Source organism: Lolium rigidum, chromosome 5, assembly GCF_022539505.1.
Source record: "Lolium rigidum isolate FL_2022 chromosome 5, APGP_CSIRO_Lrig_0.1, whole genome shotgun sequence".
NCBI classification, from domain to species: Eukaryota; Viridiplantae; Streptophyta; class Magnoliopsida; order Poales; family Poaceae; genus Lolium; species Lolium rigidum.
Genome location: NC_061512.1, coordinates 156253848 through 156269953, shown reverse-complemented (window position 1 = coordinate 156269953; position 16106 = coordinate 156253848). Strand labels below are relative to the sequence as shown.

General features: G+C 42.7%; 2 protein-coding genes across 2 annotated transcripts; one reads left to right on the top strand and one right to left on the bottom strand.

Annotated features, from left to right (window-relative positions):
* Positions 1 to 2401: 2401 nt before the first annotated feature.
* On the top strand, positions 2402 to 5558 carry LOC124653014 (indole-3-glycerol phosphate synthase-like). Its single transcript, XM_047192068.1, has 10 exons — positions 2402 to 2749; positions 2847 to 3071; positions 3226 to 3402; positions 3493 to 3567; positions 3654 to 3698; positions 3807 to 3971; positions 4361 to 4439; positions 4545 to 4624; positions 4930 to 4998; positions 5267 to 5558. The coding sequence occupies exons 1-10, from the start codon at positions 2606 to 2608 to the stop codon at positions 5348 to 5350; spliced, it is 1143 nt and encodes a 380-aa protein (XP_047048024.1). The 5' UTR covers positions 2402 to 2605; the 3' UTR covers positions 5351 to 5558.
* A 2034-nt stretch (positions 5559 to 7592) lies between these two features.
* On the bottom strand, positions 7593 to 14901 carry LOC124652011 (long chain acyl-CoA synthetase 8-like). Its single transcript, XM_047191031.1, has 11 exons — positions 14315 to 14901; positions 14137 to 14217; positions 13021 to 13287; positions 12201 to 12332; positions 11944 to 12117; positions 11113 to 11342; positions 10568 to 10685; positions 9054 to 9185; positions 8843 to 8977; positions 8565 to 8771; positions 7593 to 8024 (listed from the first exon to the last, which is right to left on the bottom strand). The coding sequence occupies exons 1-11, from the start codon at positions 14852 to 14854 to the stop codon at positions 7860 to 7862; spliced, it is 2181 nt and encodes a 726-aa protein (XP_047046987.1). The 5' UTR covers positions 14855 to 14901; the 3' UTR covers positions 7593 to 7859.
* Between the last annotated feature and the right edge of the window lie 1205 nt (positions 14902 to 16106).

Genomic DNA, 16106 nt, shown 5'->3' with positions numbered 1-16106 from the left:
GGAGAGACACCACTAGTGAACTGTGGACCCCGGTCCATTCTTTACATCTGAAATACAATCTACTGCAATACTTGTTCTTTACTGTTCTTTGCAAACAAACATCATCTTCCACACTATACATCTAATCCTTTGTTTTCAGCAAGCCGGTGAGATTGACAACCTCACTGTTACGTTGGGGCAAAGTACTTTGATTGTGTTGTGCAGGTTCCACGTTGGCGCCGGAATCCCTGGTGTTGCGCCGCACTACACTCCGCCACCAACAACCTTCATGTGTCCTTGACTTCTACTGGTTCGATAACATTGGTTTCTTACTGAGGGAAAACTTGTCGCTGTACGCATCACACCTTCCTCTTGGGGTTCCCAACGGACGTGTGTCTTACACGCCATCAATGCACACGTAGACCGGGGAGAGCGGGAGCAATAGAGGTATCGTTCGCCAAATTCGAATCTAGGCCTAAACCCTAAACCCTCTCGTTCTCACTAAGCACTATCTCCACCGTTTCCTATTTATCGAATTATCACCAACTAGAAGCATTTACTCGCACCAATTGACAAGTAAGCAAGCGGTGGCATCCTCTATGACAGGCGATGGCGGTCGGTGGAAAGCGGTCGATCGTCTTCCTCTTCCGGGAGCCGTACTTGGCTGATCTGTGTCATTCTTGTAAGCAAGCCCAAATACCCTAGCATCGTTAATTAGCTCGGATATTATGCACGTGCTAGGCTTAATCTGTGTCATGCTACGAAGGTACCAGGCAGGGCCACGAAAACACGACTTGCCATGCGTCACCGGACAAGAAAAAGGTAGTAACTCGATTTCGGCGGACTCGACTGAGCGAGCGCAGCTGACGGACCAATTCAGTAATTCAGTGCGTGCTCAGCAGGGCATGGACTGCGACCTCTTTGTCGCGACGATCTCTGGACTATAGGCGAACACGACACTTGCTCTTGGTAGCTGATTTGACCGGGTGTTTGTTGGTGAGATTTTTCTGACAAGGTAGTTTATCTTACAGCCGCAAAATACAGTCCATTCCACAGCCTACGTGGCCGTGTACGTGGCTCATGTCGATCATGACCCGGTAGCAGAGCCAGCGCAAAATCATCTTTCTCGAGCAACGCATCAATTCACGTTGTGATATTTTTGGCATCATGGGCATTGAATTAGTTAATCCTTCCCTTTTAAAAATGTTTAGCGTTCACGTGTGACTTGCAAACAACTCTAATGAGAATATTCCGCCACAATTGTATGGATAGCTCAGACGGCATCGTATGTATTTTCTCTGTTTAAAAACAAGTCTCACAACATTCTATAGATACAAAAAAAAAGATACAAATGTATCTACACATTAAAATGCGTGTGGATACATCAACATCTAGATAAAGTTGCGGTACTTATTTTAAAACAGTGGCAATACTAGCTATTAAATGTGAATACCTTAGTACTGGCTATTAAATGTGATGACCTAGGTCTAATTGATGTGTATACCCGACTACAAAGGGTATACACGATCTTCCTCTCCTGAAGGCGTTGTTGTGGGGCGCTGATACATGATTGTCGGGTGAAAAATTGGGGCTCGGTCTCACTGGTTTTGGGTTGAGTGTCCCTCGGTGTGATGACAAACACATTGATGATTCAATCAATGTTTGCCATGATCCAAATGGTGTCACCCCTAGCGACGGCATGGGTGGCGCTCATCTGCAATTTCGGTGGAGAAGGATATGATGGCATTTTGCTTTTTTTGGTGGTGTGGGAGTGGGAATTTAGCCATTTAGGGTCCTTTTTTTGTAGAAGTTGAGAATGATGGTATAATCTGTTTTTTAAAGTCCTTTTGATAAGATGTAATTCCACCGCTCCAGATTAATGCATCCTTCGTGGTCCTTCCCTTTTTCAAAAAAGAAGGACGTTGATGACTGGGCTTCTCTACACATCATTAATGTGCAGTTGCTATTCCGTGTAGACGATTTCTTGGTATTTCTCGGCTTACGAGTTACAAGAGACTCGGTTTTGTCTTTTTTGTCAACATAATATTATTAGTATTTTTTATTGCCAAGGTAATCGGATTTGTGATTATATAGCTGTATTCACATGTGCAGAGGAAGGGATAAGCAAGATATACTTTTTTGGAGATAATTATTATTTTAGTACTTCCTTTTTTCCCAAAAAAGCTTCACGGCTTTATCTAGATACGGGGTATATGGACATGTTTTTAGCTGTAGATTCATCCGTATCTAGCAAAAGTTGCGAATCTTTTTTAGGAACGGACGAACCATATTAATTTAGCGTACCATACAGCCAAATCTGAAATTAAATAAGGAGTTATCTTATCCACTAAATTACAAAAGAAAAGGAAAAAAACGGTTAGCACTGAAATCCCGAACGCATATGCTCGTGTGCTGGGTCAATTGCCAAAGTGCCGGGCTGCCTCTGCCGCTGCGCCGCAGGTGCCTAAGCCTAAGCCCTATATATATCTCCTCCTCGATCGGAGGAATCGGCCATCACCGGATCACGACGGCACACTCGCCCTTGTCTTGCGCCACCGTTCCCTCCTCCGGTTCGCGTCTTCACATTCCCCAACAACACCAACCCAATCTCTGTCGTCGCGGACAGATGGAGTCTCTCCTCGCCGCCGCGCACCTCCACCCGGCGACCTTCTCGCCGGCGTCTCTCTCCTCTTCCTCCTGCAGCCGCTCGCCTTCCGTCGCCCGCGGCGTACGCAGCGGTGGCCGGACCGTCCGATGCGCCTACACCAAGGTGCGCCTGAATCTTTCAATCGTCTCGTGGTGTGGTCCATTTCGACAGGGATGTAACTGTCGTGCTCTGTTTCCTTCTTCCTCTTAAATTTTCTCAGGACGCGATCCTTTACGCGCTGGAGCACGACGCGATGTTCAACTCCGACGAGGTGATCCAGTGGGAGAGCGGCAAGACGATCAACACCATCGCCGCCGCGCAGGGCATCAGCATCCGCCGCCGCTGCCGCCCCCGGTACCCCTCCGAGGGCTCCGGCGACGACAAGGCCGTGCCGCGCGACATCCTCGAGCAGATCATATGGGATAAGGAGGTGGAGGTGTCCCAGGTATGCACATGCAAACATACACGTGTGGATAGATATCATGCATTAATGTTTTTGTTGGAAAACAGAGGCGATTTTTCAATAATTAACACGAGGCTAAATTCTGACCAGCTGTTATGGTGTTGCTCATTCCTCTGTAATGTATATTCTTGTGCAGAGGAAGGCCAAGAAGCCTCTGAGGAGTGTGATGGAGTCCAGCGAGCACGCGCCTCCCGTGAGGGATTTCATCGGTGCTCTCACGGCGGCCTACAACCGCAATGGAGTGCCCGCCTTGATTGCCGAGATTAAGAAGGCGTCACCAAGCAGGGGTGTGCTCAGGGAGAACTTCAACCCAGTGAGTCTAAGCATTCATTCAGTATGATATAATTCTGTCATATTCAGTGTTCGTAATTTATCTAAACCTGATATTCAAAAATCGGAACAGGTTGAGATCGCTCAGGCGTACGAGGAGAACGGCGCGGCCTGCATCAGCATCCTCACAGATGAGAAGCACTTTCAGGTTTGGTGTTTTTTTACTCCACAATTCTTGCAGTGATTAAATCTGTTTTGCATGTCTGACATTCCCAACTCATTTTTCTTCCACAGGGGAGCTTTGAGAACCTTGAGACCGTTCGCAATTCCGGTGTGAAGGTATGCGGAATGATGGAGACAAACATCAGACTGTACTCTTCTTCTGTTTCTGTAGGTCCTATGAACATGTAACAAATCAATTGAGTATGGTTGTGTGTGCAAATGCAGTGCCCTCTTCTGTGCAAGGAGTTCGTTATTGATGCCTGGCAAATATACTATGCACGATCAAAGGGCGCCGATGCGATTCTTTTGATTGCTGCCGTGCTACCTGATCTTGACATGAAGTACATGCTTCGTGTCTGCAAAAGTCTTGGAATGACCGCTCTTATTGAGGTATGTTTAAAATGTTTTGGACTCCGCAGTATTCCTACAAATACTGTGTATACAACTCAATTTTGACTGCTTCTATCAATTATTCTACCATAGAACCACAAAAGTAACCAAGAAAGCTGCTTTTCTTTTTGACGAATGACAAAGTAGCCAAGGAAGCTACTTTTCTTTTTGACGACCAACTTCTTGCCAGAACTACCAGATTCAGTCCACAAAATAATAATATTAGTCTTTGTGATGAAAAAATATTGCTCATTTCTGGAAAAATCATGTTTTAAACTCCACATTAATTATAGATTGTCCAGAAGATTCAGTTAATTCATTATATCATATATCACTGGCGGCAATGAATTGTGATATTAACAGTGTGCTAAATGTGATTGCTATTTCAGGTTCATGACGAAAGAGAACTGGACCGTGTGCTTAAATTAGATGGTGTTGAGCTTATCGGAATCAACAACCGCAGTCTAGGTACTGTTGTCCGTCAGATATTTTTCATCCAGCATGTAGTTTCTGAAGAGTAAAGTTGTTTTCCGTCTGCGCATACATGGTGCTGAAGATTATTGTTCTTTGCAGAGACATTTGTACTAGACACTTCAAACACAAGGATGTTGATGGAGAAGCGTGGCGATATCATAAGGGATAGGGGCATAATGGTATGATCTCCTTAACTGATCGCTGGTCCTTTTATTTTAATTAATGAACGGGCTCCCCCCAACCTGCATCTGCTAGGGAAACCACCATCAAGATATACAGTAGTTAAGCATCCTTTTCCTTTCAACTAATCCACTTAATTAAATATGATACTCCTCTGATCCATAATAAGTATCCTTGGTCCTGCCAACCCTGTGTAGTGCAGTTATTTTTCTATTTTGATTTTTTTATTTGCTACTCAAACTGATGGCATAAAATTCTTTAATAGATTACTTGTAAATGATTATAAGGAGTTTGTTTTTGTCAGGTTGTTGGCGAATCTGGCCTGTTCACTCCCGATGATGTTGCATATGTGCAGAATGCCGGCGTTTCCTCGGTATATTTTCTGGTTTCCTTATTTCCAGCTATGTATAACTGCATGATTCGCAGTGTTCTTTCTTATGCTAGATCATAAAGCTAACTTTCAGAAACGTTGAGAAGCAGATGTTCCCACTTCTCATAATTTCACAACTACATGTTTTCTCCACCAGAAATTATTTCCTTCTTTATCGAAAAAGAAATTCTTTCCTTGAGATACACGGGTCTTAAAATTGCAAGTGTTTTCAGGCATGTCTGTTATCATTGATGGTTATTTATGTTTCCAGGTTTTGGTAGGAGAATCCCTGATCAAGGCGGAAGATCCCGGGCGAGCCATCGCTGGGTTGTTCGGGAAAGAGCTCATGCGCTGAACTGATGCTTCGCTATTGTATTTGTGTTGTTGGTTATTTTTTCTTTTTTTGAAACAGATTTGTCTCTGTGGTTACTGTGTATGTAGCAATCATAAAAATAGTGCATGTGCTTCTCAATGGAACCATAGATGCATAAATGGATGCAGTATAGCAGATGTAATTATGAATAAGAGAAGTATTATGCAAAATAAAATCGTTTATTCACTTCTTGGATCGTGGCCCTTCTTGTCACTGGGCAGAAATTTTGATCAAGTGTTGTCCCAATTCACGTTGAATGTTTGCTATCAGATTTTGGGTCGCGGTGAGCGGACTCATGCCTCCACAATTCTAACCGTACCCAACAGAAGGTGGTCCTTCGTTTCTAAACATCTTGACAACCCATTCCACGAAAGTAGAAACTAACATTGCATCGGGTAGACCTGGCCATGGGCTGAATTTAGAAATAGATGCAACGGTACCTGATGGAGTGACATGGTAGAATGCTATACCGACATTTCTCTAGCTTTTGCTAGCCAAGCATTGCGTCGGGTAGACCTGGCCTATTCGGGCATGGCTGAGTTTCAGGACACGTTTTGCAAAGCCTGACATAAAAATTGTAATCCAATATGTTTACAAACTCTGGTATTAAAATTTTATGGGCACTACCACTTATTATTTTCAAAACATTTTGGTAATGTTATTCTGTTTCAGTAACCCAACAGCACCCGAACCCTTTTTTTTCAGTAGCCCACGAAAAAGAGGGCGGGAGGATTTCCCTTATTTCTACCCCCTCCTCTCACCGCTGATTCCAAAACCACCATTTCCTCCTTAAAACTCTCTTCTCCGGTCGATAAGCAAGGTAAATAGGCGATGTCGGCGGTGACGGCGGCAAGGGGACTCCGACCACTTCATCGAGCTATCCACTCCTTCGTCTACGTCCAGCGATTATTGTGAGTAATATCACCAGTGATATCACCATGACTTCTCCTCCAGTGTCTTGATGGTCGGATCTGGGTCGTCGAGGTGTGCGGCGGGACCAACTTGCTCCCGCAGCTCCGAGATATGCTACTGGAGCGTGTTCTTGACTCTGTCGATGTGCAGTTGCATGTTTCCAACTGCCATGTTGACGGAGGAGTGCGCGGTCGATTCGATGGTTGTGCTGCTCATGCTAAGCCGCCGAAGTGCTAGAGAGCATGCGTAGATGGTGCAGCCTTAAGGGGCCGGCATCCCCATGATGAAATCAGCGCCGCAACGAGCTCAAATCTCCAGGGGAGGTTGCAACAATGATATTTCTAACGAATTTTGCGTTGTGATTAGCTCTAGATACCAATTGTTAACAACGGAACAAAAACAACTACTAACGAATTTTGCGTTGTGATTAGCTCTAGATACCAATTGTTAACAACGGAACAGAAACAACTACAGGATCAAGCATTTTGGAAGAGTTAAATTCAATTTCAGCACGAAAGTGTGTCTATTCTGTTAAATTCAATTTCAGCACGAAAGTGTGTCTATTCTGTTACAAGCGAGCGCCGATTCACATACAAGCCAGATTATATAAGATAGGGCCAAAGTGACCCGGACTTTTGGCTCTCGGGTGCAGGCGCACCCTATATACTCCAAAAAATGTAGTAATTTTAAATAAAGTCAAAAAAATTTGAATCCTTTTGGGAATCAAAGATAATCAAGTATTGTACTCGTATAAATTTGTTTGGCCAAGAAATATTTCACATTGACTTCAGGCAAGAAAAAAACAAATCTATAACGAATATAGCGTGAATAGTACTTTAATATAGGACCTCCAAGTCTGTTTTTTTCACCCAGGAAACAAGAGAAGTTATTCCATGGTGAATCTTTCGTATACGAGTACAATACATGATCATCTTTGATTCCCAAAAAGATTTGAATTTTTTTAACCTTTTTCTGAATTACTAATTTTTTTTTTAATATAGGGTGCGCTTGCTCCCAGGTTCACCCATGCAATTTCCAGGGCCAGAGCCACTTCTTAATCGCCAGCCCATCCTTCAATTGACCTATGCTTTATAGCCTCGACCAACCAGCAGTCAACACGTGATCAGCAGGCCCAGCCCTTCAATGGAAAGGGAGCACGTTGCTAACACATGGGTGTGGTACGTGAGAAGGGGCATTCGTGGCAAACAAAATACTTGGCAAGATCTGACAAGTCGCTCCCCCAACGTCATCAAACACAGCTTCCTATCCTAGACCTCACTCGTTGGGCCAGCGATATCACAGGAACAACATATTTGCTGGCATTTCCTTCTTTTTCCCGAAACCTGTGCTGATCATCAATAACAGTCTTACGCATCCAATTTTACAGGGTCGATCTTTATGCTGGCTAAGTAGTGCAATGAGGGATATAAGGACCTAAAAGCCGAAGAACTGTATGCCGCGGTCTCTTACAGAGCTTTACAGGCTCCAGATTAGCAAACACATAAAAATTATTCTTAACATGTGGTATCACAAATGAGTATCTAGCACAAATCGCAAATGGGTTCCAGAAATCGGAGGGTCAGTGATAGAGCTTGTTCAGATCATCTTTAAACTTGGTCTTTAGCTGCTCCCTCTTCAGCTTGAGGGCAGCCGTCACGAGCCCAGACTCCGGAGTCCAAGGTTCAGCCAGCAAGATGATCTTAGCTGGTACTTCAAACTTCTCCAGCCTTGCTGATTTCGCAGCCTGCATAGTTGGAGCACGTTGCGTTAGATGGCAGTGGAGAGGCACAAACAGGTCAGGTGATGCAAGAATTTTTGGCTTGTGCCACAAACATCAGGATCTTTTTTCCTAAAAAAACATCAGGATTTTTCATCAATATTTCTTAGGCGGGTTGCCCATATAAGGAGGTAACTGTTAGCATTAAACAAGCTAAGGACCAGTCTTCTCCAAAGTCTAAATCTCATCTTTCTGCCAAGATCCAGCCCCTTCAGCTGTGCCAGTGCCGGCTGGCCCTCATAGGGCAGTACCCCAATGTCCTAACGTGGATCACATGGTTACAGTCCGCGACTACCACAGTAAATGTATGTCTTAGATGGATGTATCCTAGTGGTAATAACATTGGTTAAACCAGATGAAAATTTACAGCTGCACTCATTGAAATGTAAACATTTACTTTGGTAGATAAAGGAGGTTGTTGGTTCAAGCTGATAACAAACTAGTACAGCGACATATCATATGAATAGAGTGCTAGATTGAAGAGCTCAATTTGTGGTCAGATATAACCTTTGATAACGACTGCTGGACCTCCTTAATTGCTTGATCATTGTGGCACAACTCCTCAATGTTTTGGTAGCTTATCCCTGAATTTTGAGCCCACTTCTCCAAGGCCTGGTGTGCCGGCACTACCAGTGCAACACAGTAACTATGAAATGGATCAGCATGTACCATGATATTATCCACATAGTTGCTTGTCTGTAGAGCTGATTCAACCTGCAGAGAGAGAGAATTAGTTTACATACCCAAACAGAATGCTCAGAACAGGGCCGAGTTTATAAGCAAACCTTGCCAAGCGATACATATTCTCCATGCTGAAGTTTTACTATGTCCTTTTTCCTGTCGATGATCTCAACGCACCCATCAGGATGGAACTGGCCAATATCTCCAGTGTAAAACCATCGTACACCCCTCTCATCCACCTGCAGAACAAGTAGAACAATCATGAAGTGGTAATATATACATTCAGTGACCGCAGATTTGGAGATAGAGCGTCACCTTGTACACCTCATCCGTTTTTGCTTCATTGTTGAAATAACCTTTTGTTACACTGTGACCACCAATCACAACCTCTCCTCGGGGCATTGGAGAATCAGAAATCCTATAACCACCTTCTTCCCATGAAATAAGCTGCACTCATTTGATAAAAGAGATTAGAGGGCCTAGAAATTATCAAGACATGCATGAGTTTGGTCTGTGTGCACATCAAATCAGGTTGAGGAATACATGCAATGCAAAAATACGAAAAATCGTGGCCAGCACAAAAAAATTAAGAGCCAAGTGAAAAACATTGCAACTTAAAAGCGTCCAGATCTTGCTCTCATGTGTTGTTCTCAGACCACAAGCAGTCATCTTATCCTGACATTTTGCAGCTCCACATGTTATAGTAGTCCCGACATCAATGGTATTTTTCAGAACTATCGAGTGCCTCAACCAATATGGCGCACACCAGCACCCATGCCCATATAATTCACGCCAGATAGACATGTTATTTTAAAAAAAAATGAACTTCACAGTACAAAATGGAAAGCACAAAGTGAAGCTGTTAGAGAATCAACATCGTACTTATCGTTATATTGAATATTCTTGTTAGGTAACCACTTCCACGAAATAATACAATTACCGTAAAAAAACTGCAAGTCTTGATTTCTAAGAGCATAGAGCATCCCTCTCTAACAAAAGTATTCACCCGAAGAAAATGATGACAAAGACTGGATCTTCTATAATTTCTTCATGCCTTGTGTTCCTACACTATTTTCTTAGCAAACATGCTGAATGACGTGTCTTTAGGAAGAATTTCATTTCAAATAGCAACCATGCCAGTGTGTTCAAAAATGGGTTGTGTAACCCATGAAAACCAGAAAATCATAACTGAACCAGCGCCAGGGATGTGAAGCTGGCCACATAGATCCAGAATGCCCGTGTGGCATGTGGCCCATAACTTTCTCATATATATAAGCTCATGCAAATCGAATGAAATGCATAGTGGCGAATCATGGAATCACCATGCCAGAGTGTTCTCAACGGCATGGCCCTGAGCCAGCTGGAGGTGTGGCCTGCATTAAAGATTGTGGTGGCAAGGGATGATAGAATAGAAGCTGGCAGCCTGGTGAGCTGAGTAGATGACTTGCATGGGCTTTTGGGTCTTGGTACAGGGATCTATCATTTACCATTTTTATTTATTTAATGTATATATAATTAAGCTCTGAAACACCCCACATGCAAAACCTGGTGTATCCCTAAACCATAAGGATCGGCTATGAATTTATGAAATATTGGAATATGTAACATAAAAAATAAATATAAAACAGTTCTGGTATTATATGTTAAATATTTCATTCAAATGTATCTGGCACATATCGTCACCAGACATTGTATCTGATATGGATATGCCAGGTTATGCATGTATCTGTGTTTCAGAGCGTCTCATATGAATAGTAACTGTGCTTGTTACACATTACTCAATAAGATACATCAGGACAGCTGATTGTTTATCTGTTGAGAACACAAACCTTAACATAGCAACAAGGGAGGGGTGGACCAACACGACCCACACTAGCGTCATCCCATTCAGAAAAGGCTGCTCCAGCACAAGTCTCAGTCAATCCATAGCCTTGACCTACTGGGACACTGCAACACCAGTCAAGCAATCCATGAGCATAAAAAGACAAATATAACATCTCAAACTAGACAAAGAAATTGTCAGCCTTAGAGCAACTTAATCTTAAAATGATGTCTCATTAATGTACTTAAGCTTCTTGCCTTCAATTGACACTAATCTAGATAAAACAAACATAATAAAATTAGTGAATTTACATTAACAGTTTCAACTAATGAATGACTGAAGTGATGTCCATGTTTGCTAAGCTTGCAAATTCCTAGTCCAACTACCCTCAGGATCTTCTAAGAGAGCACGGGACTGAGTTAAAAGCTGTTGTGGGCTAAACCCCACTCATAATGCTATATCAATGACATCGTTTTTCTACATCAGGCACAAGATAGACAATCAACTAAGTAAACCGATAAAGTGGAGATAAGGTGATAAGGAAAAGATTACCCCAGACATATATTTATGAATCTTTGTGTGTCACTTGATAGAGGTGCACCACCACAAAGAATAAATCTTATGCGCCCTCCAAGCATGGCACGTATTGGCTTGAAGATAATACTATTCCACAGAAGCCTCTCTGGTGCCCAAGATCCAAACCAACTCCCTTCAATTGCTGCAAGATTTCGTTTATACGCAACATCAAATAGCTTTTTTGTCACCCCACCCTTATCAGCAACCTGTAAAAAGAAATGATTAGCTGAAGAATTTTAGGGAACACACAACACCTAACGTCATGTCAAATTATAGATTTGCATATCTATGAAAAAACACAAAGATGGCAGTGCAAATAAAAAATCTACTTCTCTCCCGAGTTAGATGCCTAACACACTTAACCCTCTGATCTAAAATACCAGAGATCTGACCGTCACAAATCCCAAAACCAGTGCACATGACCCCTCAAGACAGTTCTGTTCTGCATGGCAGTATTGCCACGGTGAATGTGGTATATTCTAGTGGCAACTGAGAAAGATATGGGAGAGAGAAGGGGGAAGGAAGAACGAGATGGTGTATGACATGTGCAGTTCAAGGTACATGGCCATCCACAATGAAATTTATCCACACTGGAGATCCATGCTTGCAGAACTGCCTTGGAGTGTCACGTACACCGATTCTGAAGTTCAGAGGATCAGATGTCTGGCTTTATAGTAGAGGATTAAGTACACTAGGCACCAAACTTGACGAGGTTAAGTAAGTTTTTGTAGTGCAAACAGCCAATATGGCTGTATAAGAGTTAAGATAGCAGCACATGAATTTTCAATCCAGGAAAGAAACTTGAACCTTCTTGAACACTGCATCTCTTATGCGATCCAGAATTGCAGGAACTGAAATCATGAGAGTAGGTTTCAGTACAGAAACATCTCCTTTTGTCCCTTTCTTTATCTTGTTTGATGCATCAGTCATTGTCAGAGCTGAGCCGTATCCAATCGCAACACCAGAAGCTAACATGACAGTCTGGATAAATAACACAACACCATGTCAGTGGATTATATTCATAGTTCTTATAACTGATATCTCTGAAACTCAAAAAGTATCACCTCTGCCGCTAGTTCAAAAACATGAGCCAATGGAAGGTATGCCAGATAAACATCTCCCGTGCCCAGATTTGGAATAATTGTCCTGACAGCTGCGATTGTGGCCACCATGTTGCCATGCGTAATCATTACACCCTATGTCAAAGGAAACCACCCAATTTAGTTAAGAAGAGATAAATGAATTGGCTAGATCAAATGTGCCCAATATTAGGTTCTCTAGAAAGTGTGCAGTAGTAAGTGTTATGACATTCAGAAGAGCCAAATCTTAAAATTCATAACAACATGCTAGCAAACCTAACACTTCAAACTTTACGCTTTTATGTAACATTTTCTCACTCATTATCACTTGGCTCATTTGGTTCTCTGACATTCAGAAGAGCCAAATCAGACCATCTACTTTATTTTTCTTTTACATTTAGTTAATGAATTGGTGCACAAGAGCAAGTGTAACAGGTAAATAATGACGTTTGGATAATGGAGAATATGTGAGTGGCTGTATGCACTGATAAAACACATTAAAAAGCATTAACTAAATTTTCTTACCGAGGAGCAAGTATAGAACAGGAAAATTGATCATGCAGGAAAAGTTCAGGTTTTGTCTTTCCTCTGTGGAACAAATGGACATAACTAGCAATAATCGTAGTTATGAATGTTACGCTTAAATGTGCAAAGCAACAGTCCAACAGCAAAATATCCTCGACGGTATCTAACCCTTTCTGTTAGGACGGTCATTTTATAGCACACCAGTGTCCATTCATCGTTATTTTCATGCTATTGATGAATGAATACAGAAGGATGTAAAATATCTTAAGCAGAATTGTACCTTTGGGAGACCAGTGCTTCCACTAGTGTACATAATAACTGCAGTGTCAGTGCTTGATGGTAGCCTTGCATCTATATGCGATGTTTTGCCCAACTCCTCAACCTCAGTGAAAGATGATGTTGTCAGGTGTTTCAGTTGATTGAGTGTGTCAGCCTCAACAGGTTCATCCTCGATATAGATAACATGCTTAAGACTCTGCAACTTCGAGCTGACTGCAGGCAGCTTCTTAAGTTGCTTTGAATCACAGATCAGAGTTGAAACTTGTGTCTGAAATTCAACAGAAGAAAATATCTCAGATGTAGGGAGTACCAGTTAGATGGTTCTTTCTTCAAAGGCTACACGTGTTATTGGTAAACAATTGTGTATCGAATCACATCCCATGTAGTAGATTAATTCAGGACAAACACACGTACTAACATTGAGGCAAGGTAAATCTTATAGTTGATATGGGCTTCAAGGCCTTATAAGCTACTGACGATAATTTAGGCAGGCATAAGAACTCAACCCTACCAAGGTACCACAGCTGGTATGGACATATAAATATATACTTTCCTACGGAAATGTGGCGATCTACCATACTTCATCAACAAATATACCTAAATGCTGCAAATTCGAAGCTAAAACAACATAAATAGCAGGAATGGAAGCTAAAACAACATAAATATAAAATGATGACGAAAAGTGCCTTTGGCACATGAGCATCAGTGCTCTCGGTGTTCGAAAAACATATTTCTAGAATTCCAAAAAAAATATGAGCTTAAATACGTACATACATAGAAATCTTCTGAAGGTACAGTTCATATTTCGGACGAAAATATGTTGTATTATGAACTATATAAAAAGACAAATTTCTGACGAAAACTATCCCTATACACAGCCATAAATTTGTATTTTTCCTGTAGCTCAAAACACAACACAACTTTTACCGAAACTTCAAACAGTATTCAGGACATGTGTATGTATTCATGGAATAAATTTTATGATTTTTTGAAACATAGAAGTACAATTTATGAACATTTTAAAAACTTGGAGCACTGGTGCTCATGTGCACCAAATCTGCGTTCAAATGATGACTACATAAATACTGCACACGCAAATAAATCCAAATGATTGTACCTCATTTAGTGAGTGCACCAGTGCATCCTCGCCAAGCGAGGCATAGATTGTTACGACAGTTAAATTTTGTCGAAAGCATCCCTGGCAAAAAAAAAAATCAATTATTCACATGGAGGCCTATAAAATTTTCGAGCAAATATATAGTAACAATGTTACAACATAATACAACTAAGATTACCTGAGAAGCAATGATCCACTCAGCTCTTGTATCAGAGAAGATAGCAGCACGACTATCTACCTGGTGGCCCATCTTGATGAGACCAGAAGCAAAGTTACTTGCACGAGTAAACGCTTCTGAATAGGAATTCCATTGGTACTCTCCAAGGTGCAGTTTCTCAAACTTCCTTCCATCGGCAGCTTCTATAAATTCGCTCTTAATCAGCTTCCTTGTGCCAAGACACCGGTGTTGAGGGTACTTCTTGCTAGCCATCTCAAACAGAGCTGCCATCGTTGTGGCACCTGCCCATGGAACTTCAACTAGAGAGGAGAATCTACTGTTGCGCATGGCAAGGCCTGCTTCGCCCCCAACATCGGCAGGCACCGCTCTCTTCTTGGTCTTTTTGCCGAGCATCGAAGACAGCAGGATGGGGATAACTAAAGCAACTAGAAGAGCACCAACGACGCCAGGAAGACCGTATTCCTTCACCAGTGGCACCTCACTTATGCCCAGTCTTTCAAGAATGGGCATGCTTGGATTCTCGCCGGTGACTTCTCCCATGATCTTTTTTCTATTTCTGTAACATTGACTGCAGGCGCTTCACGGATTTTCTGCAGAAATGGAAACATTAATGAAGAACGTCAGTACGGTCGCAACAGCACAACGACTGTCAGTGCGGCATGGAAAATGATCACATGAGAAATTTAGTGTCACTATATGCAATTTCCGTGCATCATAAATACTCCCTCCGATTCATATTACTTGATGCTAATATAGATGTATGTAGACACATTTTAGTTGTAGATACATCCATGTTAGCATCAAGTAATATGGATCGCTGGGAGTAAAAGAATGAAAATACTGAAGAACGGGTAATACTTTTGAAACAAGAAAACTTCCCTTCCTCTATGAGCATTAAACATGTTGTTTTGTTGGTTTTATTCTGTCAAGAATCGGCACAGCACAATATTTCAATGTACAAAAGCAACAGCAGGATGTATACTACTAGTACTTGGATTGGGCTGCACACTGGAAACTAGGAGGATCTACGATTGATTGCCTTTTACAGGTCTGATGAGAAACCGTAATGAATGACGAAATGCTCTGCATTAAGGAAAGCAATTACAACAAATGTGAGCATTTTGTCAGCATCTCGGGTCACTGAGGCTCGGGCCAGCTGAACTCGGGAACTAATCCGAAGAAATGGATTCACTCTGCCTGGATGCAGGTGGTTCATTTCCGACAGTCCAGTCGTGGTTAAAAATTGGCCCTCCATCCCCGCGGAACAACAGGATGACCCTATCACCGAAATCTCCGGTAACACGCGTATGTTGCTGCGCCGTGTTCACGGCAGACCGATGAATCAACGGTAGTTTTCTACCGATCCCAAATCATAGCGAGCTAGGGTTGGATCGTCCGTACAGCAACAGTAAAAAGATGAATATCCAACCCCGGGGCCGGGCGGACGGATCTCCACCCCCGCTCGAGCCGACGGCGAATACAGGATTCCTGTCGACGATGGTTCGATCGAGCGGAGCTGCGCGGGCGCACGGAGGACGGACAGGGGGGAGAGGCTCACCTCGGACGAATCGGAGAGCGGCGCGTCCGGATCTGCCGCGCCCTCGCTCGCTCGCTCGTGGGTCGGTGCTCCCAAAGCTTTTCCAGTGGCGCCTTTCGGGAATGAATGAATGATGAAATGGTGCTTTGCTTCTCAGCCTCTGGTTCTGGTTCGGTTGCTTCGCCGGCCGGCTTCTGGAAGGGAAGAAGGGAAAGCAGTGCGTGCGTGCGTGGCACGCGACGTGGCGGGCGCCGC